The 26,817-nt window shown below is 27.1% G+C and overlaps 2 protein-coding genes across 2 annotated transcripts; one reads left to right on the top strand and one right to left on the bottom strand.

The window, feature by feature from the left end:
- Positions 1–12,442: 12,442 nt before the first annotated feature.
- On the bottom strand, positions 12,443–16,483 carry LOC105359971 (uncharacterized). The gene is made up of 5 exons (XM_011496742.1): positions 16,411–16,483; positions 15,856–16,121; positions 15,656–15,766; positions 14,268–14,511; positions 12,443–12,465 (listed from the first exon to the last, which is right to left on the bottom strand). Exons 1-5 carry the CDS (start codon positions 16,481–16,483, stop codon positions 12,443–12,445), a joined length of 717 nt encoding a protein of 238 aa, XP_011495044.1.
- Positions 16,484–16,920: 437 nt separating this feature from the next.
- LOC105359970 (uncharacterized) lies at positions 16,921–23,844 on the top strand. The gene is made up of 3 exons (XM_011496741.1): positions 16,921–17,037; positions 19,036–19,310; positions 23,704–23,844. Exons 1-3 carry the CDS (start codon positions 16,935–16,937, stop codon positions 23,842–23,844), a joined length of 519 nt encoding a protein of 172 aa, XP_011495043.1. The 5' UTR covers positions 16,921–16,934.
- Positions 23,845–26,817: the final 2,973 nt, after the last annotated feature.

Genomic DNA, 26,817 nt, shown 5'->3' with positions numbered 1-26,817 from the left:
TGTATCGATTCCGTGAAATTGAAAGCAATCAAATTTAATAATCTTCGCAGAAAATTAGCTCAGCAATCATAAGTCTAAAGGTATTTTTTATATATATATATATATATTTTTTTTTTTTTTTTTGTTAAAGGAAATTTGTAAATCAAGATTTCGTAACTGTAAACATCATTTATTCAAAATAATAATTTATTTCTTGAAGATTGCATAAAATATCTTCGACTTATTGTTTGTTTTTTTTTTTTTTTAACACAATTCCTAAAATGATGCCAAATGTATAAATGTGTAGGATCAAAATAGAAATGTATGAATTTTAATAAAAATAATACGCCATAATCATACTTTTAGACTTCAAGCTTAAAATCTATAAAAATAAAAATTTATGTAATAAAGAAAAATGTAGAAGTATTAATGTGGTAGTAAAAAAAATGAACACTATTGTATTACGATGCTTTATGAATTAATTTGTACTTTAAAATCTGAAGAAAAAATCACTAATATAAATAATATTAAATGTATATGGATTAATATCACTGGTAATAGAATGAAAAATTGACTGTTTTACATATAAATATACCCAAATGATTAATGGAAACACCATTTATATAAATAGTATATAACTACAGCAAATATTCAATAATTAGAAATCTATTATAGATAATTGTTAAATTGTAATATTATATTTCCGTAAAACAAAATGAAGGATGTAAATTTCATAATGTGTATTTATTAAAGTAGTGAAAAATAAAAAATAAAAAAAACTTGATAATACGAATTCGCCGATTGTAAAAGATACATGATTATGAAAAAAAATAAGATAAGCGTAAGAATAATTTAAACAAAACCCTCTATTAAAATATATTGTAAATTTATGGAATTCATCTTGGAGCTCAAAAGTGCATTATTTACGTACTACTACCGTCCTAATCCTTAGTATGATTTTGTATAGAGAAATAATATATTACATGTTACAACATTTAACGAGGAAGTAATTTGACAATTGGTTTTAAACATTAGACAATACTTATTTATGTATTCATCTAAAAGTAATGATGTTATTTTATAATTTTTATGAAAAATCAATATTATCCAATACGGCATGTTATATATTACAATAGTAAAATTTATTATAAAATTGAATAAAAGCATATTGTTTGAAAGATGTAGAAAGAACAATAAGAGTAAAACAATATATTAGGGAAAGCTTAGTGTATCGCATAAAATGTTATATCGAATGAAAATAGGGTTTGCAAAGTATTTTTATGAAATTAAAAAAGCTGTTTTTAAAACAATTTTCAACATACTTCCTCAAAGCGATGAAAAGAAAAAAATTAATTGAATGATATAAATAATGTTTTTAAGTGTTCTTATTAGTTTTTCTGTGGTTAAATTATATAGATAGAAAATTGTATGGTTTGTAAATTATTTATAGATGGATAGAAAGTCTAATAAACAGAGAAGGCATTTGTTCAAAATTGTTTTAATCTATTTATTTATTAAAATAAAATGTTATATATTCACTGAATATCTTAATATTGTTTATATCCTTGTTGTAAAAACCGTGTTTATTGTTTTTAGGGGTTTAATATTTTTAGTATTTTATTGTTGGTAAAAAGTATTTTTATTAGCATAAATGCGTAATAAATCTTTTAAAGTTTCTATTTAAATAAAAATGACAAAAAAAAACAAAAAAAAAAAAAAACACGATTTCCATCTTTATTAATACGAGTTTAATAAATGAAATAATATGCAGAGGATGAAAAGATAATCTATAAATTAAACTTTTTATTAATAAAAAAAACTCTTATAATCCAATTCAGAATTTATAATAAAATAATAAATATGCGAAAGAGCATTTCATGTTTTATTCATTAATATATTTATATATTTTGTATAATTGTGAAATTATATGATATAATTTGTAAAAAAGTTTTAATGAACTAAGAAAACTTTAAAGATATTATTATGCAGTGAGTTGAAACGGTAATTTTTAAAATGAAAATAAAATTTTGTATCCGTGTATATGTTTTATTATTATTTGACTGTGTTGTGTGTATCCGTATGGATGCGCATGCGTTCATCCATATTCTTTTTGTTTAACTATCTTTTTTATTGCAATGTTGCTTTAAAAATTTTTAGGTATAACTGGTATTATTATCGATAATATTACGTATTTTTCTTGACTTTACGAGATAATAGATCAATATATATTTATATTTATTCAACAAATGAGCTTTCTTAAAACGTATTTCTTAGAATACAAACATCGTCAAAGTCGAAATTTTCCTTCTCCTTTTTTCACCTTTATGTTTCATTAATGAAAATTTGTAAACCACCTAATAATTGCAATATTTTTCCAACTTAATTAAACGTGTTTTATACTAATTAAATTTGAAAATGTAGCAAATAACAACTAATCGAAATCCTTTATAATTTATTAATTAATTTATATATATTTACTACGAAATATCGATGGTATTACTTTGGACGTTTATACATTACTCTACCAACAGTTTTCGGCTGCGTTTTATGATAATGTTTAACAATATTTTATTTTAAATTAAAAAAGTTTAAATTAAATATTTTTAATAATTTAATATTTTTTAAATTAAAAATTTTATTTTAAAAAAGAAGTAGTTTTTTCATTTGATAATTTTTTTAATTTGATAATTTTAATTATAATTGCCACGGGTACCGCTAATCAGAATAATTAATTTTAATACACCCAAAAGCGCCGCTAATACTTAAGAGATTTTGTGATTGAAGAAGAAGATAACGAGTGTGCGAAATCAATAGAAAATGCGGCGACCATTTAGAAGTTCAGGATCAATTTCAACGGCCATTGTAGCTGGAGAGAACATATTGAAATTCTGAAATATGAACACGGAAGAATTAATATAAAAGAGCGAGTATAGAAATATTGGTGATTATTAGCTGGCGAACCGCTTACATTATACTCGTAAGCGTTACGTAGTCGCTATTGATCCTGGAACGGGAAGATACGCGTTATGCTACAGCCAGATAATAGGTGAGACATTAGGCGCCTCTGTCTCTCTCTCTCTCTCTCTTCCGAATAGTTACATTAGAAGATCTCGCGTTTGCCAAATACGTATATATATTCATTCACATACTGTGTATCAAGTAATACTCTCATATTACTCATATTTTATCGATTTAAAAATCATTGAATATAGAATAATATTTATAAAATGGAATATTATAACTTTTAACTGAACGAGTTAGAAAATATAAAATATTTATGAAAATATCATCTTAAAATTTCAATTCAGGTACCATCAAACCATTTCTATTATATCGAATGACATTTTAGGTAAAATCAATATCATAAAGTTTTCTTTTCCATTATTCTATAAAGTGATAATATTTTTTAGCATACATATAAACGTGTTTTAGAACGTTGTATTTTCAAATATAACAAATAAATATGAAAGATTTTTTCGATGTTGCAAAGAATATGAATGAAATAGTGTAAAGCCAATGAAAAACTTGTTAACTGTTTCTTAATTAAATTTAATATTTAACCTAAAGCATATATGTAGTTTTTTTTTCATCACAGTACTAACAAATATAAATAATAATGTACTATATGCCATATGCTAATAATTTAAAATGCTTTGTGCCTTATATAAATTCATTTCATTTATTAAATTCAGATATTGACATTTAGATTCATATTTTATTATTTGATAAATAATATAATGCTCACAGTGATCATTTATAAATATTTTTTAAATATTGGAAATATTTAAAGTTTTTAAATATTCTTTAAATCTTATTCAATCTCTGATATAGATATTTCATTGTCTAATATATATATGAACTACAACTAAGCAATGAAATATAATATTTACGAAAGTTTTTTAATTTAAATGTTTCATGTTAAAGCACATTTACGGTATTTGAAATTATTTCATTTTTACTCGGCTGCGAATGTAATTGACCTGCTCTTGATAAAGGCGATAGAGGGACTAATAAGTCAATCTTATAATCGATGATTTTAAAATGATTTTATGTAATAACCAAGAAAATATTTAATATTTAAAATTGTAAATCGTGCTTCATTCTATTCATTTTAATAGCAATTAATTATGATATTTGGAATTATCTTTGAAAAGATATCCAGATGTTGATAGTATCAGAGTTCAGTTTCAGTAAATTTTCTACATGCATGTCATTAGAATAAAAACAATTTTTAAATAAAATTCTTTCTGTGATAGCGAATTACTCGTGATTTAATGTTGCTAATGCCTCGTGTTACTTAACACTGGTGGTAGAGCGAATCTAAATACGAATTTACTAACTCAAGGGAATAGTTTCGGTTGTTTGCTAGTCGTAACGCGATATACTTCCTCTCCTTCAATAAAGACTTTGACGAAAAAAAAAAAAAAAAAAAAAAAAAAAGAGCACCGTATCGTTTGCGTCGTAAATCGGGCCCTGACCCTTCCCTACAATTTTTTTTTCACATTTTGGCGATATTACGTTTTTGAAAGTGTGTTCGAACATAGCTCGATGTACACGAACACTATATAAAAATTTCGTTCGTTAATTCGGTTTCACAGAAAGAATTTCATTTATAAGAATACATTTGGCAACTTTAATCGAAACATACATGAAAAAGACTTATGTAAGGTAATTTTAAATTTATACATTCGATTAATGTTATTTAAGCATTAGGATATCTCGCTCGACCATGTGTTATTCTAATACTTATTCCCGACAAGACGCGAGGGAGTAACGAGAAGTATGAGGTAAGAGACGATAAATACGAAACCGATCCGAGAGAAGAATTTCGAGGGTCCGCGAAGACTTGGAACTCATAAAAATTTCAAAGAAAGTTAAATAATGGAAATTTATTAACGCTTCTCGATGAATCAATTAGTCAACTTTTAGTCTCGGATCGATCAGTCTGTTCAATTAACTTGCAATCTTGGAGTTCCCGGCAGTTTAATATTAAAAATTTTAACTATACACGGTCTATTAACTGTATAAAACTAGTGATTGGAATAATTTCCTAATTTATTCGATATTAATATATTCTTAATTTATGAATTTTTTTTTTTTTTTTTTTTTTTGGTTTTCCGACATTAATTATTATAAATTACCTATTGGATGTGCACTTTCACTCATGGATTTGTAAAAGCTCTAATAGTAGTGATAAAACATTGCCAAGTATATTTAATTCACTGCAAAAATTATACTCGTTAAAAATAAAACTTTTCAATTAAAAGTTTGGAAATGGGTAATGTTATTCACACCTACAACCGAAGACAATTTACAATCTTATGAGCTAAGCGATACGTAACAAAGTATACAAATTAAGTAGAGTTCGGTAAGAAGTTAAGTGCAAATGTAATCAAAATAAATGAGAAATGTATATAGAGGTCAGTTTTTACCTCCTACGGTCTCCATGCTATTTATCAATGTACTTACGTACATCGTTCAATACGCAACAATGAAAAAAGGAAAAATATCAATGTGACTTTAATAAGCGGATAACGTACGTGTTTATTCAAAATCAAAGAGATATTAATATCTATAAGACAAACAAAAGAATGATCTATTGGCTTATTCATTGAAATAAATCATGAAAATAATAAAATTCGTATTTAATAAAAGTCAATACTTTTCAGCAGTAGTCGCGATTATCTATTCGAGTGTATTAAATAACAAATTATACCGTAAAAATTAAAATTGAATCAATATTCACGACTATCACATATTTATCTATTGGACGAATGTTTATATCTGAATTTCAAATTGTTCAACGTTACTTCGCTATAGTAATGAAAACGTTAGATTAATTCATTTTTATTGCATGCCAATTTATCTCAATATCGATGATATTTTCAATAATAATAATAAGCGTAGAATGTATTACAGAAAAATGTAACATTATATAGTAAAATTACGATTGGAACGATTGTTAAAAGGAAATTCTATATTGACAAAATAAGTATATTGGAATAGTTTAGCTGTTGATTTATTTCAGGGCGCCTACTATAATATTTAAGAGCAGGATCACAGGAATAAAACAAATATGTCCTTTTAATCACCACCCTTAATTTTAGACGAAACCATTAATCATTTAATTTTACGTTCTATTGAATTCAGATTAAACGAGTCCTTTAAATATATTCAAATAGCAATGATACACATTTTAGCAAATAATGAATTTGACGGATTCCAAAAGGAATCAACTGTATAAAAAGTATTTTAGAATTCTGTTTAATATATAAAGTCAAATAAATCGATCAACCAAAAATTACTTTGTAATAGAAATTACGAGAATAAGATTTATGATTGTATATATCATTAAACAATTATTTGCTAAAATCAAGTTTATGTTCAATTTACAATTTTCGTTATGTGAATATTACGCAAGTTCTTACATAACTTATTACTTTCTATTGCATTATTCAAATTGCATTTTATGAAAACAAGAACCCTTCTATTAAAATGATAATTTTATTAAAAATTAATTCTCTATTCAATGATAGTTTTTTTTTTTTTTTTTTTTTTTTTTTTTTTTAATAAAACATTCTAATAACATTCGTTAAGATTTTTGTTAGTTAAATTTAAATTTAATCGATCTTGACGATTAGTACATAATTATTTATGGAAATAACGTTTATGTAAATTTTAACTGCGATTTGCTGAAAAATTGACAAATTGAACTTTAAAGAATTTCTAAACAACGGCAAAAAGATACAAAAAAAAAAAAAAAAAAACATGAAAAATGTTTATACTTCAGAAAATGCTATTTTTTACTGGAATTGCACAATTTTTTTTATTCGAATTTGCCTCGTAGCCTCATTCATCAAACCAGCTTGAGATGATCTACAATATAAGGAATTAGAAAATAAATATCAATTAGAAAATAAAATTAAATGAATCTATGTATTTCATTAACACCATTTATTTATATATAACACATTGATCATCGTAGAAAAATATTAATATTAAGAAATATCTTAAATATTAAAAAATATCATCTGGAAGAGCGACGAAGAAAAGTAATCGTTTATAAATCTAATTGTTGTTATAAAATTGTACAATATCTTTTTATCCAATAATTTATCTTAAGATTTACGCGAGATCAAATAATATCATACATATAGTGTCAAACGCAGGAATGACAAAAATCTGATAAATCCATAATTAAAAGAGTTTTTAAAAAAATCTCCAATGTATATTTATTAAATATCTCGCCAGTTGCTTGCCAGGAGTTTATGCGAGACCACGAAATGTCGACGAGTACAGAAAAATAATGTTTCGTTGAATAATTTAAAAGTCTATTAGCCTGACAAATAAAAGTGCCGATTCTTGTATTTGTCGTTGTGGGCCCTGAACGTGACTGTTCCCAAGTCACGTAGTAAATCATTTCGTCATCGTCAACGATAAGTCGTTGCTAGATAAATACTGTAACTGACGATTAAAGTAGATAAGGCTAATACATTTTCGGTGTACTAGCGAAAATACCATAGATACTTTTCTCCTCTATATTACTCGATTTACAAGGCAAATGACTCCAAGATGTTCCGTGCATACGACCATTGGGATTATGTCGACCACCAAGCAACGCTCCACTCGACTAGCCGAGTGAGCAACAACACTAGTGTCATCATCTACGTCAAGTTGACCGCCGTAATCGCTTCAATTGGCTGAAATATCAGAAATAGTGTAGAATTTTCACTTTAACCGAGGCATCGATTGATCCAATTTCTTAACAGAGCTATTTTCAGTGTATGTGCTTTTATGTAAGAATATATAGAATTACATCGGAATTATAGTCAAGATTTTTTATTTTAACGGCATACAGTGTGAATAGAATAATTTATCACGCTTCTGCGTAACAATTAATAAATTCAACCGAGTATAAATACTTTTTTCGTTTATGACCAATGCATAATAGATAAGATACTAGTCGCAATACCTTAACCGACACAATCAATATATATATATATATATATATATATATATATATATAATACATTAAATTAGTTTATAGTAAAATTTCTTTTCATTACACATTCAATATGATATTATTTATACTAACTATACATTCGCATTGATTATTTATTGTATTTCATTGAGTTTTAGTAAGAAGAAAAGTACAGAAGTTTGGTACAGACAAGTACAATAGTAAAAGGTCATATTTTCAATTTCATAAGTCCGAATACACAAATAATATACACACGTACAGGAGCGTAAGTCATTCCAAATGCCGTAAGATTTTATTATTTGCTGATTTATAATAGCAAAATACATTACCCATAACGAATGTCTTAACAAAAAAAAAATTAACGTTCTTTTATTTAACGTAAAATAGTTATCGAATTAAGTCACATATTTTCTTTTCCTAATTCAATTTCAATACAAATTTCAATACAAATTTGTATTCATTCAATTTCTTAGTAAAATTATCGACCTCCACTATAAAGAGATAATCGAATTATAAATTCTTGTAATTCAAAGGTTTCCCTTCTTAAATCAATAATCTCGAACAAAATATCTATATAAAAGCATAAAATCTATATTACATTTAAAATTATTGATGTGTATATCGTTGAAATAAATCGCATTCAAGTTTGCCTTTGAGCTACGATATTCTTCATATATATTTGTTCGGGATTGAAGCAGTTCCATTAATTTCAAACAAAAGAAAGGTCATTTACGCAACCCGGCGTATCGCATGTGCGCCTAGGCTGATCCGCACGTGCGGACCGAGGCGAGTACTCGAGCAAAATGTTTACAAACAAAACTCGGCAAGTCCGAGCAAGTTTACGATTTGAAATATAATTTACTGCCAGCACTCACAAAAAAAAGGGATGCCTTCGAAACTTCTAGAAGCTTCGTTTTCTCACTCCAAAGGAAAATTTCTGGAAGGGACGCGCATCCACACTGTTGCCGGCGCTGAAGACGCCGCATGCACATTTAAGCGCAACGCGCCATGAGGCGATGCTCATTCGTAAAATCACTTCGCTCTCCATCAAGCGTAACTGCCGGTCAGTGCAAGTATACTGTAAAGACGCCGCGTGGCCACATTTTCGACAACATAAGCTCATTCGTAAAATTACTTCGCTCTCCATCAAGCGTAACTGCCGGTCAGTGCAAGTATACTGTAAAGACGCCGCGTGGCCACATTTTCGACAACATAAGCTCATTCGTAAAATTACTTCGCTCTCCATCAAGCGTAACTGCCGGTCAGTGCAAGTATACTGTAAAGACGCCGCGTGGCCACATTTTCGACAACATAAGCTCATTCGTAAAATTACTTCGCTCTCCATCAAGCGTAACTGCCGGTCAGTGCAAGTATACTGTAAAGACGCCGCGTGGTCACATTTTCGGCAGCATAGTAAAGAGTACCCGCGTGCATAGAAAAGATAATCGGCAATTCTTTAATAAGTGATTACAGTGAAGCCAATGGAATTGTAATCAAGGGGAACATTACATACACAGCATCGAATACATCCAACCTGCAGTTCACCAGGTACATCTTTATATTAATAAATAAAACTGGCCCTTAGTGATGTCGGAGCCCGGAGGGCCCCCCCAATGCTCCCAGCTTCACATCATGGCGTGCCTCAGCTGACCAGAGCCTCAACTCTATATCCACTGTCAATCAAGCCCCGGTGGCAGACCCAAGATGGAACCTCTCTCCAAGGAAGGCCGATGTCAGGCGCCGCTTACTAGTCCACACTATAGAGGTGGCCAGTAGTTTGAAGTCACTAATAATCATCAGGGGGGCGGAAGCAAAGAGAAACTATGCTATCTGGGGCCAGCTGCCAAATATCCGATGGGATCCTGCTGATATTGATACCAAAGTGGCTACCCTAGTTGGGGAAATTGAATCATTCACTGATGAGTACTCCTGGAAGCTGTATCACATGACGGACGACCTGGTCAGTGTAGGGACTCTATTGGCCCAAGATTCCTCCCTTCTGCTAGTTCGGGCAAGCACTACTGCACTATAGGAGAGTAAGAGAATCAGATAAGACGCGATATAAACAAAATATCCCCGACCCAACCATGGATCGCCCCGACCCTAAGACTGAGAGCACTCTCGAGTGACATAAGTCCAGAGGAGGCCTTTATGAGAGCACTGTCCGATCTCAATAGTATGGATAGCACGATGACTGATGATGTCAGGATCCTCAGGAAGAAGCGTAACCGCTCCACCTCCCCCGCCAGACCAATCCCCAAGAGAACACCAGCCAGGGGCGGCACCAGCAGTAAGAGGAGCAGAGGAGGCAGATTCAAATCCAGCCCTCCCATCCGCCACCCCCGCTCCCGCATCCGCAAATCCTCCAGGAGTCAGCAAGAGAGCCATGACAACAGTGCTTCGCCCCTAGACGATGGAGGGAGTGGGGTTTCACCTGAGTACACCCTGAGCCACTTGCCCCCCAAACCAGCAGGGGAACCAAGAGTTGCTGGCCAGGAGCTTGCAGGAATCCAAGAGATAGTTATAGTATTATAAGTACATGCCCAGCTGACGCAAGAGTCACTGTGGTTCACACACATGGTTACACATGACCAACGCAGATCGACTAATAGACTCTACAGATACGGATTATCAAATCCTCCACGAATTAGAAATACTACTTCTAATTGTTTTTCCTGAAGTATAGCTATTCATCAATCAAGCATACTCGATTCAACTACCATCTTCTCATGCTGCATCACAAGCATGATTGACTGACATCAGCTGACATTGATAACACCAACATAACCTCAAGGCAAAACAGCAATATCCAAAGAAGCCTTTATAGCAGAAAAATCACAAGAACACATCTTTTGAATAATCCAACAGAATACTTATTGCTACACAACAATATTATTATAATTGTTTACACTCATTAAACCTTGTTTTTAAAATAAATATATTATATTTTTCAGCCTTGTCCGTTATTGATTTCCTTTAAAATTATCCTGCTGAGAGACTAATCCACTGAACTATTGAATTGGCAGTTCGAGCCATAAGCTAACCCTTTAAATCCGAACAATATTATTCTTCATATATTTAATAAGTCTTATGTATCTGTTTTATTTCATGTATAAGTTTTAATTTATATTTTTAATAGAAACGACAATCTAATAATTATTGTAATATATTTTTGTCTCGATTATTAAAATATTGATTAAAAACACTCTAATTAAATATTAATTAAAAATGGATAAATATTTTTTCAAAATCTTATAAAAATAATATGATAAAAATTTACAAAAAATTACAAGACAGAAATAAACTATTTTCTGTAATAATAATAAGAGATTATTGTATTTATCTAAATATGACGTATCTGTTCGAATATTTAACTAATTACCATAAGATTTTATACGATTTTCTTAAGGGTCCTTAAGTTCTTCGATTTTTTAAAAATTTCAACAACTTTAAACAGAAGTACAATTAAAGGTAAGGTATAAATATTCATTGTTATGCTGTTAATGTAATAATAAAGAAAATAACAATAATTTTATTATATTTTAATTCTTAAGTAGATTTATTGTATAAAAATAAATATTTTCAAATATAACTTTCACTTCATTCACTCGTCAGTTTATGAATTAGTAGACGTTAATCGCGTGATTTTTTCTTTCATTTTTTTTTATCTAGAAATACATCTCTTATGTAGTGTTATCTGTTTGCGTGCAAATTTTCCCATTACCCGAAAAAATGTGTAAATTACTAAGTTGGATATAAGCACATCACAGATTTCAAGTTACCGTTTCAAAATATTGACTATGTTTCTAAAGATAAAAAAAAATAACTAATAATAATATTGACTTGTTTTTAAAATTTATCCCCTTTGTTAAATAGTCAATGGTTGACAAATGGTTTATAAAAATATAAAAATTTATAATTTTACCTACTTACGAACATATCATCAGGCTCGATAGGTTATTTTAATTTTAATGCATCTTCCGAGAATTATGGTGTATCTTAAAAATTATATAAAGCTGCTCGTTAAACTATGCCGGACGTATTTAAAAAATTCTTATTAATATATCAAAATCAAAAGAAAAGGAATTGACGTACGTTAAAATACTAAGAACTTTAATGCTAATCAGTTTATATAGAAGTGGAGTTAAATAATTTATTAATTTATTTTAATTTAATTATTAAACTATTTAAACAGAACTGATCAAATCGTTTACACAGACTTAATAATAATTATTTACCGAAGTAAATCGACGAAATTTTGTTATGTATTTATTATGGAAAATTGTTTAATCAATTCACTGCCCATAAGAACAAGAGAATAATGAAAATATTTATGGATTAAATGCAGGCAGAACGATTTCACCTCAAAAGGGTAATAATAAATGAGCTGATCCTGAGTTAAAGGTTTATTTTTTATTATTTTTTATTACTAATTTCATTGATTTAAATGAGCAATGAGAAAATAAGCAAAGTAATATATAATTATTGTTCTATGTAAGCATCAGCTAAAACAATTCAATACAGAAATGAAGTATCGTAGATAAGCAATGAGGTTGCTAACCTTACCAAAAAGTCATCTACAACTCCTATAGTTTTGATTCCTTGGGAATTTTTGAAGCTCCTCCCCTTTTTATACTATAGTAGAGATTTAACTTTTATAATGGATGTCTTTGCAGACTGTATCTTGTAAACGAATTTTTCTATATTTGTGCAATACTGAGATGTCTTGAATGGTATGACCACCTAAACAATCTCGTGCGCAATCTCTATGGTTGGAGATAATCATGTGAAATACACAGGTTTTGCTCATTAAGTTTTTTATCCTTACCATTATTAATTATATAATTATATTTCATTCATTTTATTACTATAATGAAATATTACACATGGAATTATTGATTTTGATTATGCAAAATTAATTAATAACTTTATTTTATTTCGTAATTATAATTAATATTTCATATGAAATGTGATTAATACATATATATATGTATTTATATATATATATATGAGTACGATTTAATCATGAACTGGCATTGAGTTTTTTTTTGTTTTAATTGAATTAACTTATTTATCATGGCTTAAACTTAAATACGCACACGCGTGCACATGTGACCACACATAGATGCTTACTTATATACGTAGCTTATTATTAGAATTATATGTAAGAAGGTACCGTCGGTGCATTCAAATAAATAAGAGGGTATATAAAAACATAAAAATTATATAATAATTTAATAGTAATGATGATGTGTGTAGGTGTGGGTGGGTGGGTGTGTAAGAAAGTATTTGAGAGAGGTGGAATAGGTAAACAGATTATTACACCTTAGAGGCGAGAAAGAAAAGTAAAAGAGGAAAAGACTCCATTTACTTATAATTAAAAGAGTTTAAAAACGATCATTTTCCATACATTGATTTTTAAGTGTATTGAGCAGAAATAGATTTATCGATACAAAATATGCTTATTCAATATGATTTTAAACTCGCTTTTACGATACGTTTCATCAATGAGGTGGTTTTTACATTTTTTTAAAAGTCATGTTTATATAATCGTTGCGCAATTGTTTTTCATTCATGTCTTCATGAGAATATAGAAATGAATCTATTTTTGATATTTAAGAGGCTATTTAAATGTCAAAAATGTCTATTCGTATTTTATGATTGAAACATGATTTAATTATTATATATTTTGTTCTAAAATTTGTATATATAATTTCCTTATAAATTTATAAATTCTTTTATATTACAATATAAATAAGTATTACTTATTAGTTATTTGTTAAATTGAAACAACGTATATTGGATAGTGTTTATACATATATCCATATTAAGACGAACGTAATCACATATACACACACGAATATATATATAAATATAGATATATATATATATATATATATATATATATATATACACATATACAATTTGTGACGTAACGCGAGGAACCTTTTACGCGCTACGATTATGATAGGAGGATAAAATGAATAAAGAAATGCATGAGCATTCATCGGCAAGTTTAGATAGTAAAAAAATATTTATCAAGAAAACTGAAGGTCTTGTTAGATCGACTCGTTTTTTTTTTTTTTTTCGTGTTTTCCTCCTCTAAATATCGCGTTATCTTCTATTATTCTTAATAGTATATGTAAATTGAAAAGATCTGCGCTATATAATTAATTTAACAGTGAAAATTTATATTATATTAACAATGCAATAGTATTAAAAATTGAAGTATAATAAATAAATAAATAGCAGGATGCGATAATGACAAAATGATAAATAATTTGCTATATATTGAAATTCATGGGACAATCATTGTTATTATCGTCACAAGTATCGGAGTAAGTTTCAAATTGATTTTTGGAAGGTAGCCATGATGTTATATCACGTTGACCACGTATCGAACCATTTTTTAATGATTTTTGTGCAGCCCAAATAATAGGAGATAATTTACATAGTAAAAGCTTTATGCACGGTGAGTTTCCAAAGTCGGCTTTCTCCATCAGTTGGCTTGGTAAACCCTTGTCTTCGGCTTGCCTCAGTAGATTTTGAATCTGAAAGTATTAATTAATGATTAATTGCCATGAATATTTTTTGGAATTGTAAATAAATTCCTAGCGGCCTTTTAAATAGTAATTTTTTTTTTTTTTTTTAAAGATGAAAGATTAAGAATTATCGAAGTTTCGAAATGTATTAGTTATTAATAATATTTAGAGCTTCTTAATCAGGATATTCAATTGGCAATAGGTAAAGTATTTAAGATTCATTTATCCTGCCAGCAGGATATAATATATAATAATTTGAATTGCTTAAAACAGTGGCGATAATGAAAATTCACAATTTAAAATAGTGATTTTTTGGAATATATATATATATATATATATATATATATATATATATATATATATATTACTACAAAAACATGAATAAAAATATAACGAAATGAAATTAATATAATAATTGAGGTAATTGTAGATAACATAAATATTGCCATAAGTAACAAATAGTACGCGGATAATTGACATGATATTTTTAAAATAATGCTTTATGTAGATAAATAACTATATTATTAATGATCAAAGTGAAATAAATTAAAAATAATAAGTCAATTAAAATGTGAAAATACAGAAGAAATTTTTTTACCACCATTCATGTAAACTCGTATCCAATAAAATTAATGTCACGTTAAGCTTGAGGTGACACTGATATTTTCAATCAAGAATCTTGTGTTTTGATGTAATATTTTGCATTTTTAGTCTCGAAATATAATGTAAATAAATCATAAAAATGTTAAAGAAATATATATATATATATATATATATATATATATATATATATATTACAATTTCTTTTAGTTTTAATAATGAAACTAATATGTACTCGAAACATTATTCAATTGTTGTACGAAATTGGTGTATTTTTCATTAAACTTTGTATCGGTACTAAAAATCAATAAATAATTTAAAAGAAACGTTTCTTCTAATATATTTTATAATTGACACATGGCTAAGATTTGCAAATGTGACTTAATGCTTCATTATGATATTATAATTTTATTATTAATTTGTATTTTCAAATTGAAATGAACTATATTTTTTGCATAAACATAAAGACAAAGGTGTCTTGTTATTTAGGTCTTGTTATTCAATGTTAAAGAGTTAAGCTCATGCAATATTTAATTTAAATAATTTTTATTACCTTCTCATTTTTACTTTCTGTAATCAATTTTACTAGGTCCACTGGATCCCTATTTTCGTCCATATCTTCGAAATGCTCAACTTTTGGAGTTAATTTAAAAAGTTCGCTTATCTGCAAAAATATAAACTTAAGTTATTTATATACATAACGATGATGAACATTGTAGACGTTATGAATAAAAATAAAATTAGGCTCATTACCATTTGAGCGAAGAAAATGAAACTATTGATAGTGACTGCGGTGATTTTTTTCGTATCTAATCCTAAGAATCGAAAAAAAGTGCTCATTAAGTTCGTTAATTCAAATGGCTTATTTCCTTGTTCATTAGTGAAATCAGCATTGGCCCCTCGTTTATTTTCAGTCTCTTTCAATCTTAAACTTTCCGAGACTAGATCAGCAATATCTCTTGCTGTTTCCAAGTAGTTTTTAGCATTTTGCAAGCCAGCTTTAATTTTATCGAACATTCCTAAAATATTTTTATCGCGATTGATATAGAATTATACATAATCATAATTTACTTTTCATTTTTTGTATAATGTTCTTATTACAAGAGTTGACGATTGCATTAGAAAATAGTGAAACGCTGATCATCATAAATGAAAAATATTATTTGAATAAACGACCAATTAATATACGTTCGAAAAATTTATTATTTCCCGTGATATGAATATTAAATATATTCGAATGCAACATAATAAATATTGTCTACTTATTCAATTAAACTATTTATAAATAATAATGTATAATAAATTTACCTTCACCGATAGCAAGAATGGACGATATCGTTAAAATGAAAATTGTACAATGCAAAAAAATGAAAGGTGACATGTTGCTGGAGAGACGTTCTCAGTAGAACTACAAAAGTGTTGTCAACTCTCTTAAAATCAGTGTCACCCAAGAAAACAATCAAAATTACTATAATTATAGTGAATATTATTTTAGTAAAATTTCTTCCGCCTATGTATATGTGACGTTTGTCGGTGTCTGCACTTATTGCTCTACTGCTCATGCAGGAAGCTTAATTACATCGTCTCTATCACCTTTGCTTCAGTTTGAAGTCGCGTTTGTTCAGTAACGGTCTCTTAATCATTTATTTTATCATTTTTTACATGAAATTTTCTGTTTCTACTAGCGTCTTTTTTTGTTCTCGTATTTTTCCGATCTTTGACTATTACAAATTTCACGAATTATATCAAATTGTTACGTTTACAATAGAGCAATGGGGTTGAAAAGTCATTTCTTATTAATTTTGTACATATTTCCATTATTATGTTATACGATGAATATTAGTTCCATCCCTCTTCATCTACATGAAGTTCGAAGTTTAAGTGAACTACCCCTTGAGAAATTAATACAAATAAAATTATCATTTGCGAAACAAAGTAAGTGAAAATTTCAAAAATCATTCAACGATAGCTAGCGCTTACAAAATTATATAAAAATTTTCTAACTATAATAAAACCAATAAGTAAACAGTTGCAGATTGCTTTAACGTTAAAGTGTACTTAATATTAAATATAATATACAAACTGTATAATTTCCGATAAAAAAAAAAATTAATTGAAATTTAAAACAAAAAATAATAATGTCATGAAGAGAGTGGAATAAACAAAATACTAATAACAAAGGACTCGAATAACATATAATGATTGTCAAAAATATTTAATCATCATTTGACATATTTACTAAATTATAATTTTTCACTTGATGACACGAATTTATATACAATGGCTAATTATAAAAATAATATTAGTTACACATATATGTAATTTAAATCTGCAATTCAAAATTTGAGATAAAACTGAGCTAATTTGCTTAAAAGATTCTTTGAGACTTCTTCGAGACTTCGCAAATTGCTAAAATAACAATTGAATGAAAATATAGGTATTTTAAAGTTTTTTAAGTTCAATTTCAATGACAAAGATATTTACATCAAACCTCTTTTACATACAATTCTTAATTTATTTTTCTATTCTGTTGATGTTAAGCGAAAAAAAGAAGAAATAAATTTTTGCATTCAATAAATAAACTTAATGCTATTTTAAATAAATTTTTTTTATTGCTCGGACTTAATTATAATATTAGTAGATATTAAGAGATATTTTTTTATGTAAAAATATTTCACAAATCTGATTTGTTTTTATTATTTAGTTAGATTATAATAAAAAATGCCTGAAAATTAGGAAATATTACAAAATCATCAAGCAGCTTATATTTTGTACTTTGTTTAACAGCAGCAAAATTTATATATATATACGTGTGTGTGTGTGTGTGTGTGTGTGCACTTTTACTACAAAATAATTTTCTCTATAGATTGCGTGTATTATTAGTAAATTTAAAATAAATAAATATGAAGAATTAAAGCGAATGTAATTGTTGGATGTTTTGTCAAATGAAATATTTTGCCAAAATGATATATTCCATAGAGGATAAACTGCTTAAGTTTTCAATGTTTTGCATAAATATTAATGAATCTGGATGAATTGGTATTCGTTATAAAATTCAACTTTACAATTTTATTAAACTCGAATAAGATTATTAATAAAGTATTTCATGAGTTGATAATAACGGTATTATACATAATAATATTGTATAATTATGCACAATTATTGTATTTGAGGGTAATTGGATGAAACGTTGAATTTCCTTTTCTTGTTTGAAAGAAAAAGTTCATCCGGTTCAGTTTTAGTTAGCTCTTACTTAGCAATATTGATAAATTTCTATTTCTTTCATTTTAGTCAATTTCGTACAGCTTTTCTATATCAACTTATCGATCTTTCTCAATGTTATTTTCTCATTTATTATAAATTAAGTTATCAGCCTTTTGGAGCTGAAAATTCTCTATTGCTTGATGTGGAAGCTGTGGAGCTTGAATTCTGTTTTCTTTATTATTTTGTGTTTAAAAAACATGTTTTTGTAAATATATAATATAAACAATATATTGTAGCTGACTTTTCATGTTATTTAAAATCTTTGAAATGTAAATTCGCAACTTTTAAACAAACATTACAAGTTCAATCTTGCAAAAGTATTATCGATTTCATTTTTCTTTAGTGTTATTTTTATTATATTTGTTCAATATGCTTCAATTCACTTATTATTAGTATGATAAATTAATTTTAGCTTTTACTTACTCTTTTATACATATAAAATCCGTTAAGATTAATTATCAGAAGCCTTATAAAGCGTTTCTATAGATATTTTCGTATAAGAGGAAAAAAAAAAACCAAACAAAAAATAAAAATCAATAACTATAAATTGTGGCCGCATTATATTTCTTTCAACATTTTTTTTTTCTTTTTTTTTTTTCTCAAAAACATCGTATATTACATTTGACATTACATTGTTTTTTATGCTATTAAACGGAAACATTTGTATAGGTCCAAATATAAACAATGCTGGCTCAGAAGGCAGAATGCTTTCAACTATTTCCTTACCAAAGTCAATGCCTTTACGAAGAATGGGCAGCAAGTCAATTCGCCGTTACGAGGATTGGGGAGAGAAGAACAAGGATTCGAAAATATCCAAGATTTTTCAATTAACTGTGACGGCCCTCTCATTTTTGGCTTTCGGTGGTTATTTATTGACACTCATCATTACGGCCATCAGACGCGGTCAAAATGCAACTACGCCGCCAAATCTTATAGTTCTCTCGGTAAAAAATTATTTATAAATTATTATACTTCACTTACTGTCTTACTCTATATACTTGATTTATTTAACGTTAATATAAATTCCCTTACTTTTCTTTATAATTCCTTTTCTTTTTTTTTTCTTTTTTTTTATTTATTTTTTTTTTTTTTTTGCAAGCCGCGGTTACCTTTATAATTAACATACGATAATAACATGTTGACTTAAATCTTGTTCTCAATTACCCAATTATAAATAACAGTTGCAACGAACGAAGCTTCTCATCTGATTTTGGGGGAGTGGATGATAATACACCTTGTCGATCTTGTGCTTAATTTTGTGAATAATTTTGCTTTGTAGGGTTTATTCGTTTAGCTTTGATAGCATTCAGCAATTGACGATCGTTCTTATTGATCGCTAATCAGCTTTTCCTTTATCATTATGATGGCATCAAGACTTTATGATTATTAGTCTAATCCAATTCGCTGTTTTGTTTCAAAGTATCAAACACAGTTATATTAATTAAAATCTGATACAATATTAAATTACGAAATAGCTAAATATTTATTAGTATAAAATTAAAGTAATGCCACTCTAAATTGAATATAATGGCTCTGAAACTACCCTGTTTATCATGAAATGTAAGGAATAAATCAAAAAGTTTTGTCCGTAATATTAAATATCGCTTTTAAATGGGTGAAAATCATCCAATTAAGTGGTCCTCGTTAGTGTTCATCGACAAAGTCGTATTATCAGTATTTGCGTGTCTCCATTGACCCTGCAAACTTTGCTTTATGAGCTTTTTTTACAGTTTTGCTCGAACATTATTAATCGTCCTATTCGTAGTACGATAGTGTTTAAAAAGGATGTATTTAAAGGGTCCGCTAACTATTAGTATTTTGCAGGCGATTACGCCGAATTTTCGACATATAATGAACGATCAGTCAATATAGTATAGTCATTAGGAAAAGCATACAAACATAATAATAAAATAATATATATTTTATAATAGAATGCCAATGTACGAAATTTACTGCAAAAAAAGGATAAAAATTTTTAATAAAAAATGAATACATAAATATTTAATTTATAAGTAAAGTACAAATTTTTATTAAGAATTTACGAAATTTAATCTTAAAACTACTACTTATTGAGATAAAGTCTTTCTTTCTCTTGCCGTATAATCGATATGTACATGAGCTATGAGATATGAAAGATGAGTAAAAAATGAGAAATTCATTAATAAATATATCGAATAATAAATATCCATTATAAACATATTGAAATTTAATCATTAATAGTTCATAAATTATTTTTTAAATTATAAATTTTGCTTAGGCTATACAGCGAATTTATCATAATGACTAATTATGACTCTTTAATTTTATTTTGTGCTGATTTATGAATAAATGGCTACATTTATCAAATTGATTTAGATAAAGATTGTTCACGCATAAATACAGACGGCTTGAGGCTCAATTAAAGAAATAAAAACACGAATTGCACATATAATATATAGAATGCCATAATATCCTAATCCGCATACTCGGATTAAATTAATATTTTCATTAAAACTTACATTCCTTAAAAATGAGCGGTAATCTTAAATATTATTTTAATTTCTTTATCCATTACATTTTAATACTTTTTTGGAATGACTTTGTGTGTATTTTGAGGTTGAGTAGGTGTAGTCTCTAAAAGATAAGCTGTTATCATGCACTTATAAATATTTCTTCCTTTCATTTTTTTCTATACGTTGTACTTAAATATGTATACACTCCCCTTTTCTATTTCACTAAAGACTTATCTGTATCTTTTTTATCTAGTGTTTTTTTTTTTTTTTAACTGCCTGACTGAACGTTGTGTTAAATGCGTAGGAACAACGTTAAATTACAACAGCTATTTCTAAGTGATTAGATACCCTAAAAGAAATAATAGTTTGCTAAGATGCTGCACTGTGTAAAAGGCATACGTAAATACTTTATAAACTTTTTCTATTAATATTAAAAAACTAATAATTAAATATTTATATAATAAATGGAGATTAAATGCAAACAAAAGTATTGAAATATATTTATGAATTTTAGAAAATTTGAAATCACCTTACCGTATTATACTATATAAAATTATAATGTTACTATTTTAACTTGTTATTTGATATTTGGAACACCATGTAACATAATAAGAACATACTTGGCTTCGTGTAGCATTTAGGGAAGTCTGTTTAATTTCTTATTTGACTATAATGTTCAAGCCAGTTATAAATAGAGCCAAATCCTTATATTATACATCATATGCGATGACAGTTTGATGTTAATCAATTGCACAATTACATTGATGATTATTTCAATATTATAGTATCCAATGATAGTCAATAGTTTTTACTTCTCGTAATGTTTAATTCTCGTCATATGTGTTATATACTTGCGGGCTATAAAGCTTATATAGCTTTTTAATAATTAAATACTAATTTAAATTTAATGAAAGAAAATTAAGAATCCGTAGTCACTGCCGATACAGATATGAAATTACATCATTGTGTGTCGCAAATGAAAAGTATATCTAATTTGCATGTCAATATATCAATTAACTATAAGAAATTTATGAAATGAAATAAATTATTATTTTACAGAAATCAAAAGTTTTTCATTGTTTGAAAAAAAAAAAAAATCTTTGCAAAAACTTTTTCGATTAATGTAGATAAATTCATTTTTTATGTTTCGTAGTGAATTTTAAAGAAATACATTAAAAATTCTGCCGAACGTATTTGAAAAATATCTACAAGAAATTCGAAATTTAATTCATTATAAATAGAATCAGCATCAATATAATATTTAGAAATATAAATTATATTATTATTTAGCTTTAAAATTTGTCATTCATTAAAAATGATGGTATAATTTATATGAAAAAAATGTTGAAATATATAAATAAACATTTATAAATTGGAAATGTTATATTTGCCACATATTACAAATATGTCTCTGTTAACTTGATGTGAATAGTAAACGAATATTTTATTTTTTTTATGTTTAAAAGAACAATGAATTTAAAATATAAAATAAATAAAAAATATAATTAAAAATATTTTATAAATCCATAAAACTCATTTTATATGGACATTTTATATAACAAAACGGAATCTAGTAATTTTATTTATGTCATTACTTTTAAGACATATTACATTAAATGATTTTCAACCTTTTTATGCCTGCAAACACGCACGCAGTATGCTTGTGTATGTTCGTGTGTACATACATACATATACATATACATATACATATACATACACACACACACGCACACGCACACACACACACACATATATATATATATATATATATATATATATATATATATATATATATATGCTCATATACATGTGTTTGTGTTTGTGTTTGTGTTTGTGTTTGGGTAATACACCGTATGAAATACAAAAACTGAAAATAACACGAATTCATCAAAATGCGAATGACGGCAGTGCCCGTATGGCAAACTATAACTGGATAAAATTTGATTAATAATGAATGTGGAGATGTGAACTCAAAGGAATTCAACCCGAACGAAACTACATGTTTGGCCAAATGAATACTTGAATATTAGTGAAAGAGAATGGCAAAAAATTTTTTGGCAACTTTACTGATATTCCCGGTCCGCGAAAAAGTTAAATAAGGGACATATGGAAACAATGTTAGTATTAAACATAAAAAAAATCTAATCTACGGAAGGATACAGAGATGAGTTTATCTGCAACATCATTGGCAGTTTTTACCATGTAATATCCGAGTCGATGGCGTGATACGGAATATCGAATTAATTCATGTTTTCCACTCTTTCAAATAAAGATTATCTTTTTATTTTATTGAAAATAAAGTATAATCATGCGGCTTAAAAAAAAAAAAAACTATATACATATATATTCCCGATTCTCATTAATTATATAAATCCATATTTGTTTTTACTAATTTAATCATTACATTATTAACGAATAATTTATCCAAGTATGTGATAGTTTATTAAATACTACAATTAATTAAAAATAAGATATAAATTAGGAAAATATATTAAGTGACGAATTTTTGCAAAAATTTTGAATAATTCAACCAAAAAAAGAACCAACGGCGTTTCTTTTCGTTTTTACATATCTTTCGTTTTATCTTACAGTATTAATATATTTTAAATTATTAACTACATATTATTTCCTATCACAGTAAAAATAATAAGCATATTATTATTGTAATATTATTATAATTATAACAAAAATTATAATAAAATTACCTTCACAGTAACAGTAGTAGTAATAATACTAATAATAATAAGTGGAATATTCTATTGATGCAATTTAAATGATAAATTTCATAATTCATAAAAAATATTAATAAAGTAAGAACATATAAAAATATATAAAATGCTTTCAGGATCTGCAGAATTTACAAAAAATGAAACGCCCCAAACGAGGACTTTTCATACACGATTCAGAGGAAAACGAATATGATACAGAACGTTTTTACAGATGCATGATAATGATATCGACTGAATTGCAAAGCTATTACTATTGATAATAACTTGATTATTCTTTTATATTTTATACACTACATTGATATATATATATAAAGCGTTTTATTAAAAAGGCACATCAATTATTTATCTTATTATAAATCTATCTTCATGATTAATTATTTAAAGACATTTTTTTTTATCTAGATTAAGCAAGGACTGTAATTAATTTGCTAAATTGTTGATGTTTAATAAAATCAAATAAAAAAAATCTACGTATGAGTATAAATATCATAAAATTATTTTCGTCGAATCGTTGGTTTTGTTAAGAAGTCAACAAGCACACAGCCATGAGCTGCTTAAATAAATCGTCATTTACATACTTTACCGGTCTTCTTTATACAAACACAAAACTATATATATATATACATACACACATGGAAAATATAACGAACGTGTAGGGGATCATGATACGCGTGTTTAGGCAAGCCGCTTTTCATCATTAGCTTAATATCAACACCAGCACCGGACGTGGCAACAAAATTAAGCAGCTATGCTTATCACCACATCCAGCACTTTAATAGGTGGTCAATCGCTTCAACATAATTTGACGAATAAACTTCTGTAAAACGTCACGCGACTACAGACGACCTACAATCTATAAGTATATTCAGTAGCAAAACTAATTATTCTCGATTCTCCATCATTACACCCAACATTTGAACATATCAACGGTTCGGTCGGTAATGTAGAGTAGCGCCGTCCGATCTTCAGTCATAACCCATAAATATAAACGCTCAATCCTTGGAAGTAACTTTGTAATCATTGTTAAACGAGGTTGAATTATAATTTTGAACTATTAATGCCTTATGGATAAAATTTTCTACCCACGACATTATATAAAAATGATTCTTATTGTATAATAATTATATTCACTTAACTTGTAATAGGCTTAACTTGTATTTGTTTATCAACGAATAAATCTTTTTAAATCTTAAATATACTTCATTTATAATACAATAAATAAATTCAAATAGCCAATTAAAATATATTTGAAATGTGCGTGCGTGTGTGCGCGTGTGTGTGTGTGTGTGCGCGCGCGCGCTTGCGCGTAAATATAAATTCGTAAATTAATTATAGAATACAATGTGTTTAAACTATTTGAATTATATAAAATAATATCGAACGTTTAATAATCTACGATTAACTTCATTTTGCAGATGCAATAACAATCTTTATTACACCACCATCTTAGTTTAGTAAAATAATAGTGGAGTACTTTTCGAACAATATTTCATTACTTTAAAAAAATAATATCTCAATTATCATACAATTCTCATTACCTTGTAATTCTTCCAAGGATAAATAAGTATGTAACCCGAGGACAATGAAAACAAAAATATTGCTCTTAAATATGCTTATTTTATGTATTATATTTTATCATTTTCGTTGATGTTTTGCTTCGACTGTATTACTTTGACGTGCTTTGTATGTACTGAGATCGTAATAATAACGATTGTTCTTTGTTTCACTCGAAAAGTAAGAATCTACAATGTGATGTAATATCGCCAATTAATATTACGTTCAAGTTCATGTTTTGGCCTACCAGAAAATATAATAACAAAATTTTTAAACAGACCATCGATAAAATTAATTATATAATATAAGATATATAATGTAAGATTTGTCGTGGGCGGTAATGTGAGAAATAATCGATGCATCGATACATGTTTGTATGCAGGTGTCCACTATGAGTTCTAAGTCAATTTGCTGGATTGATCAGTGAATATTCATTGTTCCTTAAGCTTTAAGTGATCTGAAATTGCTCACTCTACTAAAATTATTATATTTTTAGTCAAATACGAAGCAGACTTATACATGGAGTAAAGAAAGATGCAGTCATTTATATTATCATTTTTCACCATTATCAATATATAATTAATAATAAAATTTTCTTTTTTAATTTTCGTATTTACTTACAAATGCATCAAATATAATTGCATAATATGGAATCTTAATTATAAAACAAAGGATTTTTTTAAATAACATTAAACTTTTTAAATAATCTTAATTAAATATAAAATTCGAAGTATTGACGATGAATTATACTATGCAAACATTGAAAATATTTACAAACATTAAATTTAGGAAATATTTTAAAGTTAATTAAAGTTAATCTACTACTTATTTTCATATTTAATAGTTTAAATCAATACTATGTACAATGGAAAAGCTTGTACAATTATATTTTATTCTTTTATAAGTTGCTTTTCATAAAATGTATATACATTTTGTACATATGTATATATGTATATATGCATATGAATATATATGAATGTATATGAACAAATGTATATATGTATATACAAGATCCATATACATTTTCAACACAAGTATAAAAAAACTCCTTTAAGGAAATAATAATAAAATTATGACAACATATTGATATTAATAGTAATAATATCAATATTAATATATATAAAATATATTTTCTGTCCGATTGAATGAATTTTATTTTACTACATTATTAATTAAAGACATATTAAGAATACCAAACAAATAATATTTTATACACATATAAAATAATTTTAAAATACATTTTTTTCATAAACAAGTGTGGAAATAATTTAACTCTAATTCAAATGTTTTGCAACTTAATAGTTTATGAAATATTATCATGTTAAGAGTTTCAGAATTCAAGGAATTTGATAATCTGTATTACATATAAATTGTAAAGGCGTTGCGGTTTATTAGCTTAAACCTCTCACTATTCATACTTCTATCTGTTATTGACTTCCTGTATCACTGAACCGCATTTATCAATTAACCAAAAATTAAAATATGAATTGTAAGGATTTTAATTTATTTTACTTGTTACAACGATTGCTTCTACTCAGTTTATCGAGTTGGATTTGTTAGTATTGGAAGCCACAAGTTTTTCGAACTATGTATACTATTCAGATACATATATAATAGAACTTTTGGATTATAAATAAAGACTTTTATTAATAGAATGATAGTTTTTCATTAACATT

The sequence above is a fragment of the Ceratosolen solmsi genome, unplaced genomic scaffold (assembly GCF_000503995.2).
Source record: "Ceratosolen solmsi marchali unplaced genomic scaffold, CerSol_1.0 scaffold29, whole genome shotgun sequence".
Lineage (NCBI taxonomy): Eukaryota > Metazoa > Arthropoda > Insecta > Hymenoptera > Agaonidae > Ceratosolen > Ceratosolen solmsi.
This window is presented reverse-complemented; position numbering and strand designations above follow the sequence as displayed.

What these genes read in the sequence shown, in the direction of transcription:
- LOC105359971 (XM_011496742.1), bottom strand. Translation starts at nt 16,483, where the DNA reads ATGTCACCTTTCATTTTTTTGCATTGTACAATTTTCATTTTAACGATA. An exon ending in CAGAAAGTAAAAATGAGAAG is followed by an intron (nt 14,512 to 15,655) that starts GTAATAAAAATT and finishes TAATACTTTCAG; the next exon opens with ATTCAAAATCTACTGAGGCA. An exon ending in TGACGATAATAACAATGATT is followed by an intron (nt 12,466 to 14,267) that starts GTCCCATGAATT and finishes GAATTGTTTTAG; the next exon opens with CTGATGCTTACATAGAACAA.
- LOC105359970 (XM_011496741.1), top strand. Translation starts at nt 16,935, where the DNA reads ATGAATATTAGTTCCATCCCTCTTCATCTACATGAAGTTCGAAGTTTA. An exon ending in ATTATCATTTGCGAAACAAA is followed by an intron (nt 17,038 to 19,035) that starts GTAAGTGAAAAT and finishes ACATTTGTATAG; the next exon opens with GTCCAAATATAAACAATGCT. An exon ending in CAAATCTTATAGTTCTCTCG is followed by an intron (nt 19,311 to 23,703) that starts GTAAAAAATTAT and finishes AAATGCTTTCAG; the next exon opens with GATCTGCAGAATTTACAAAA.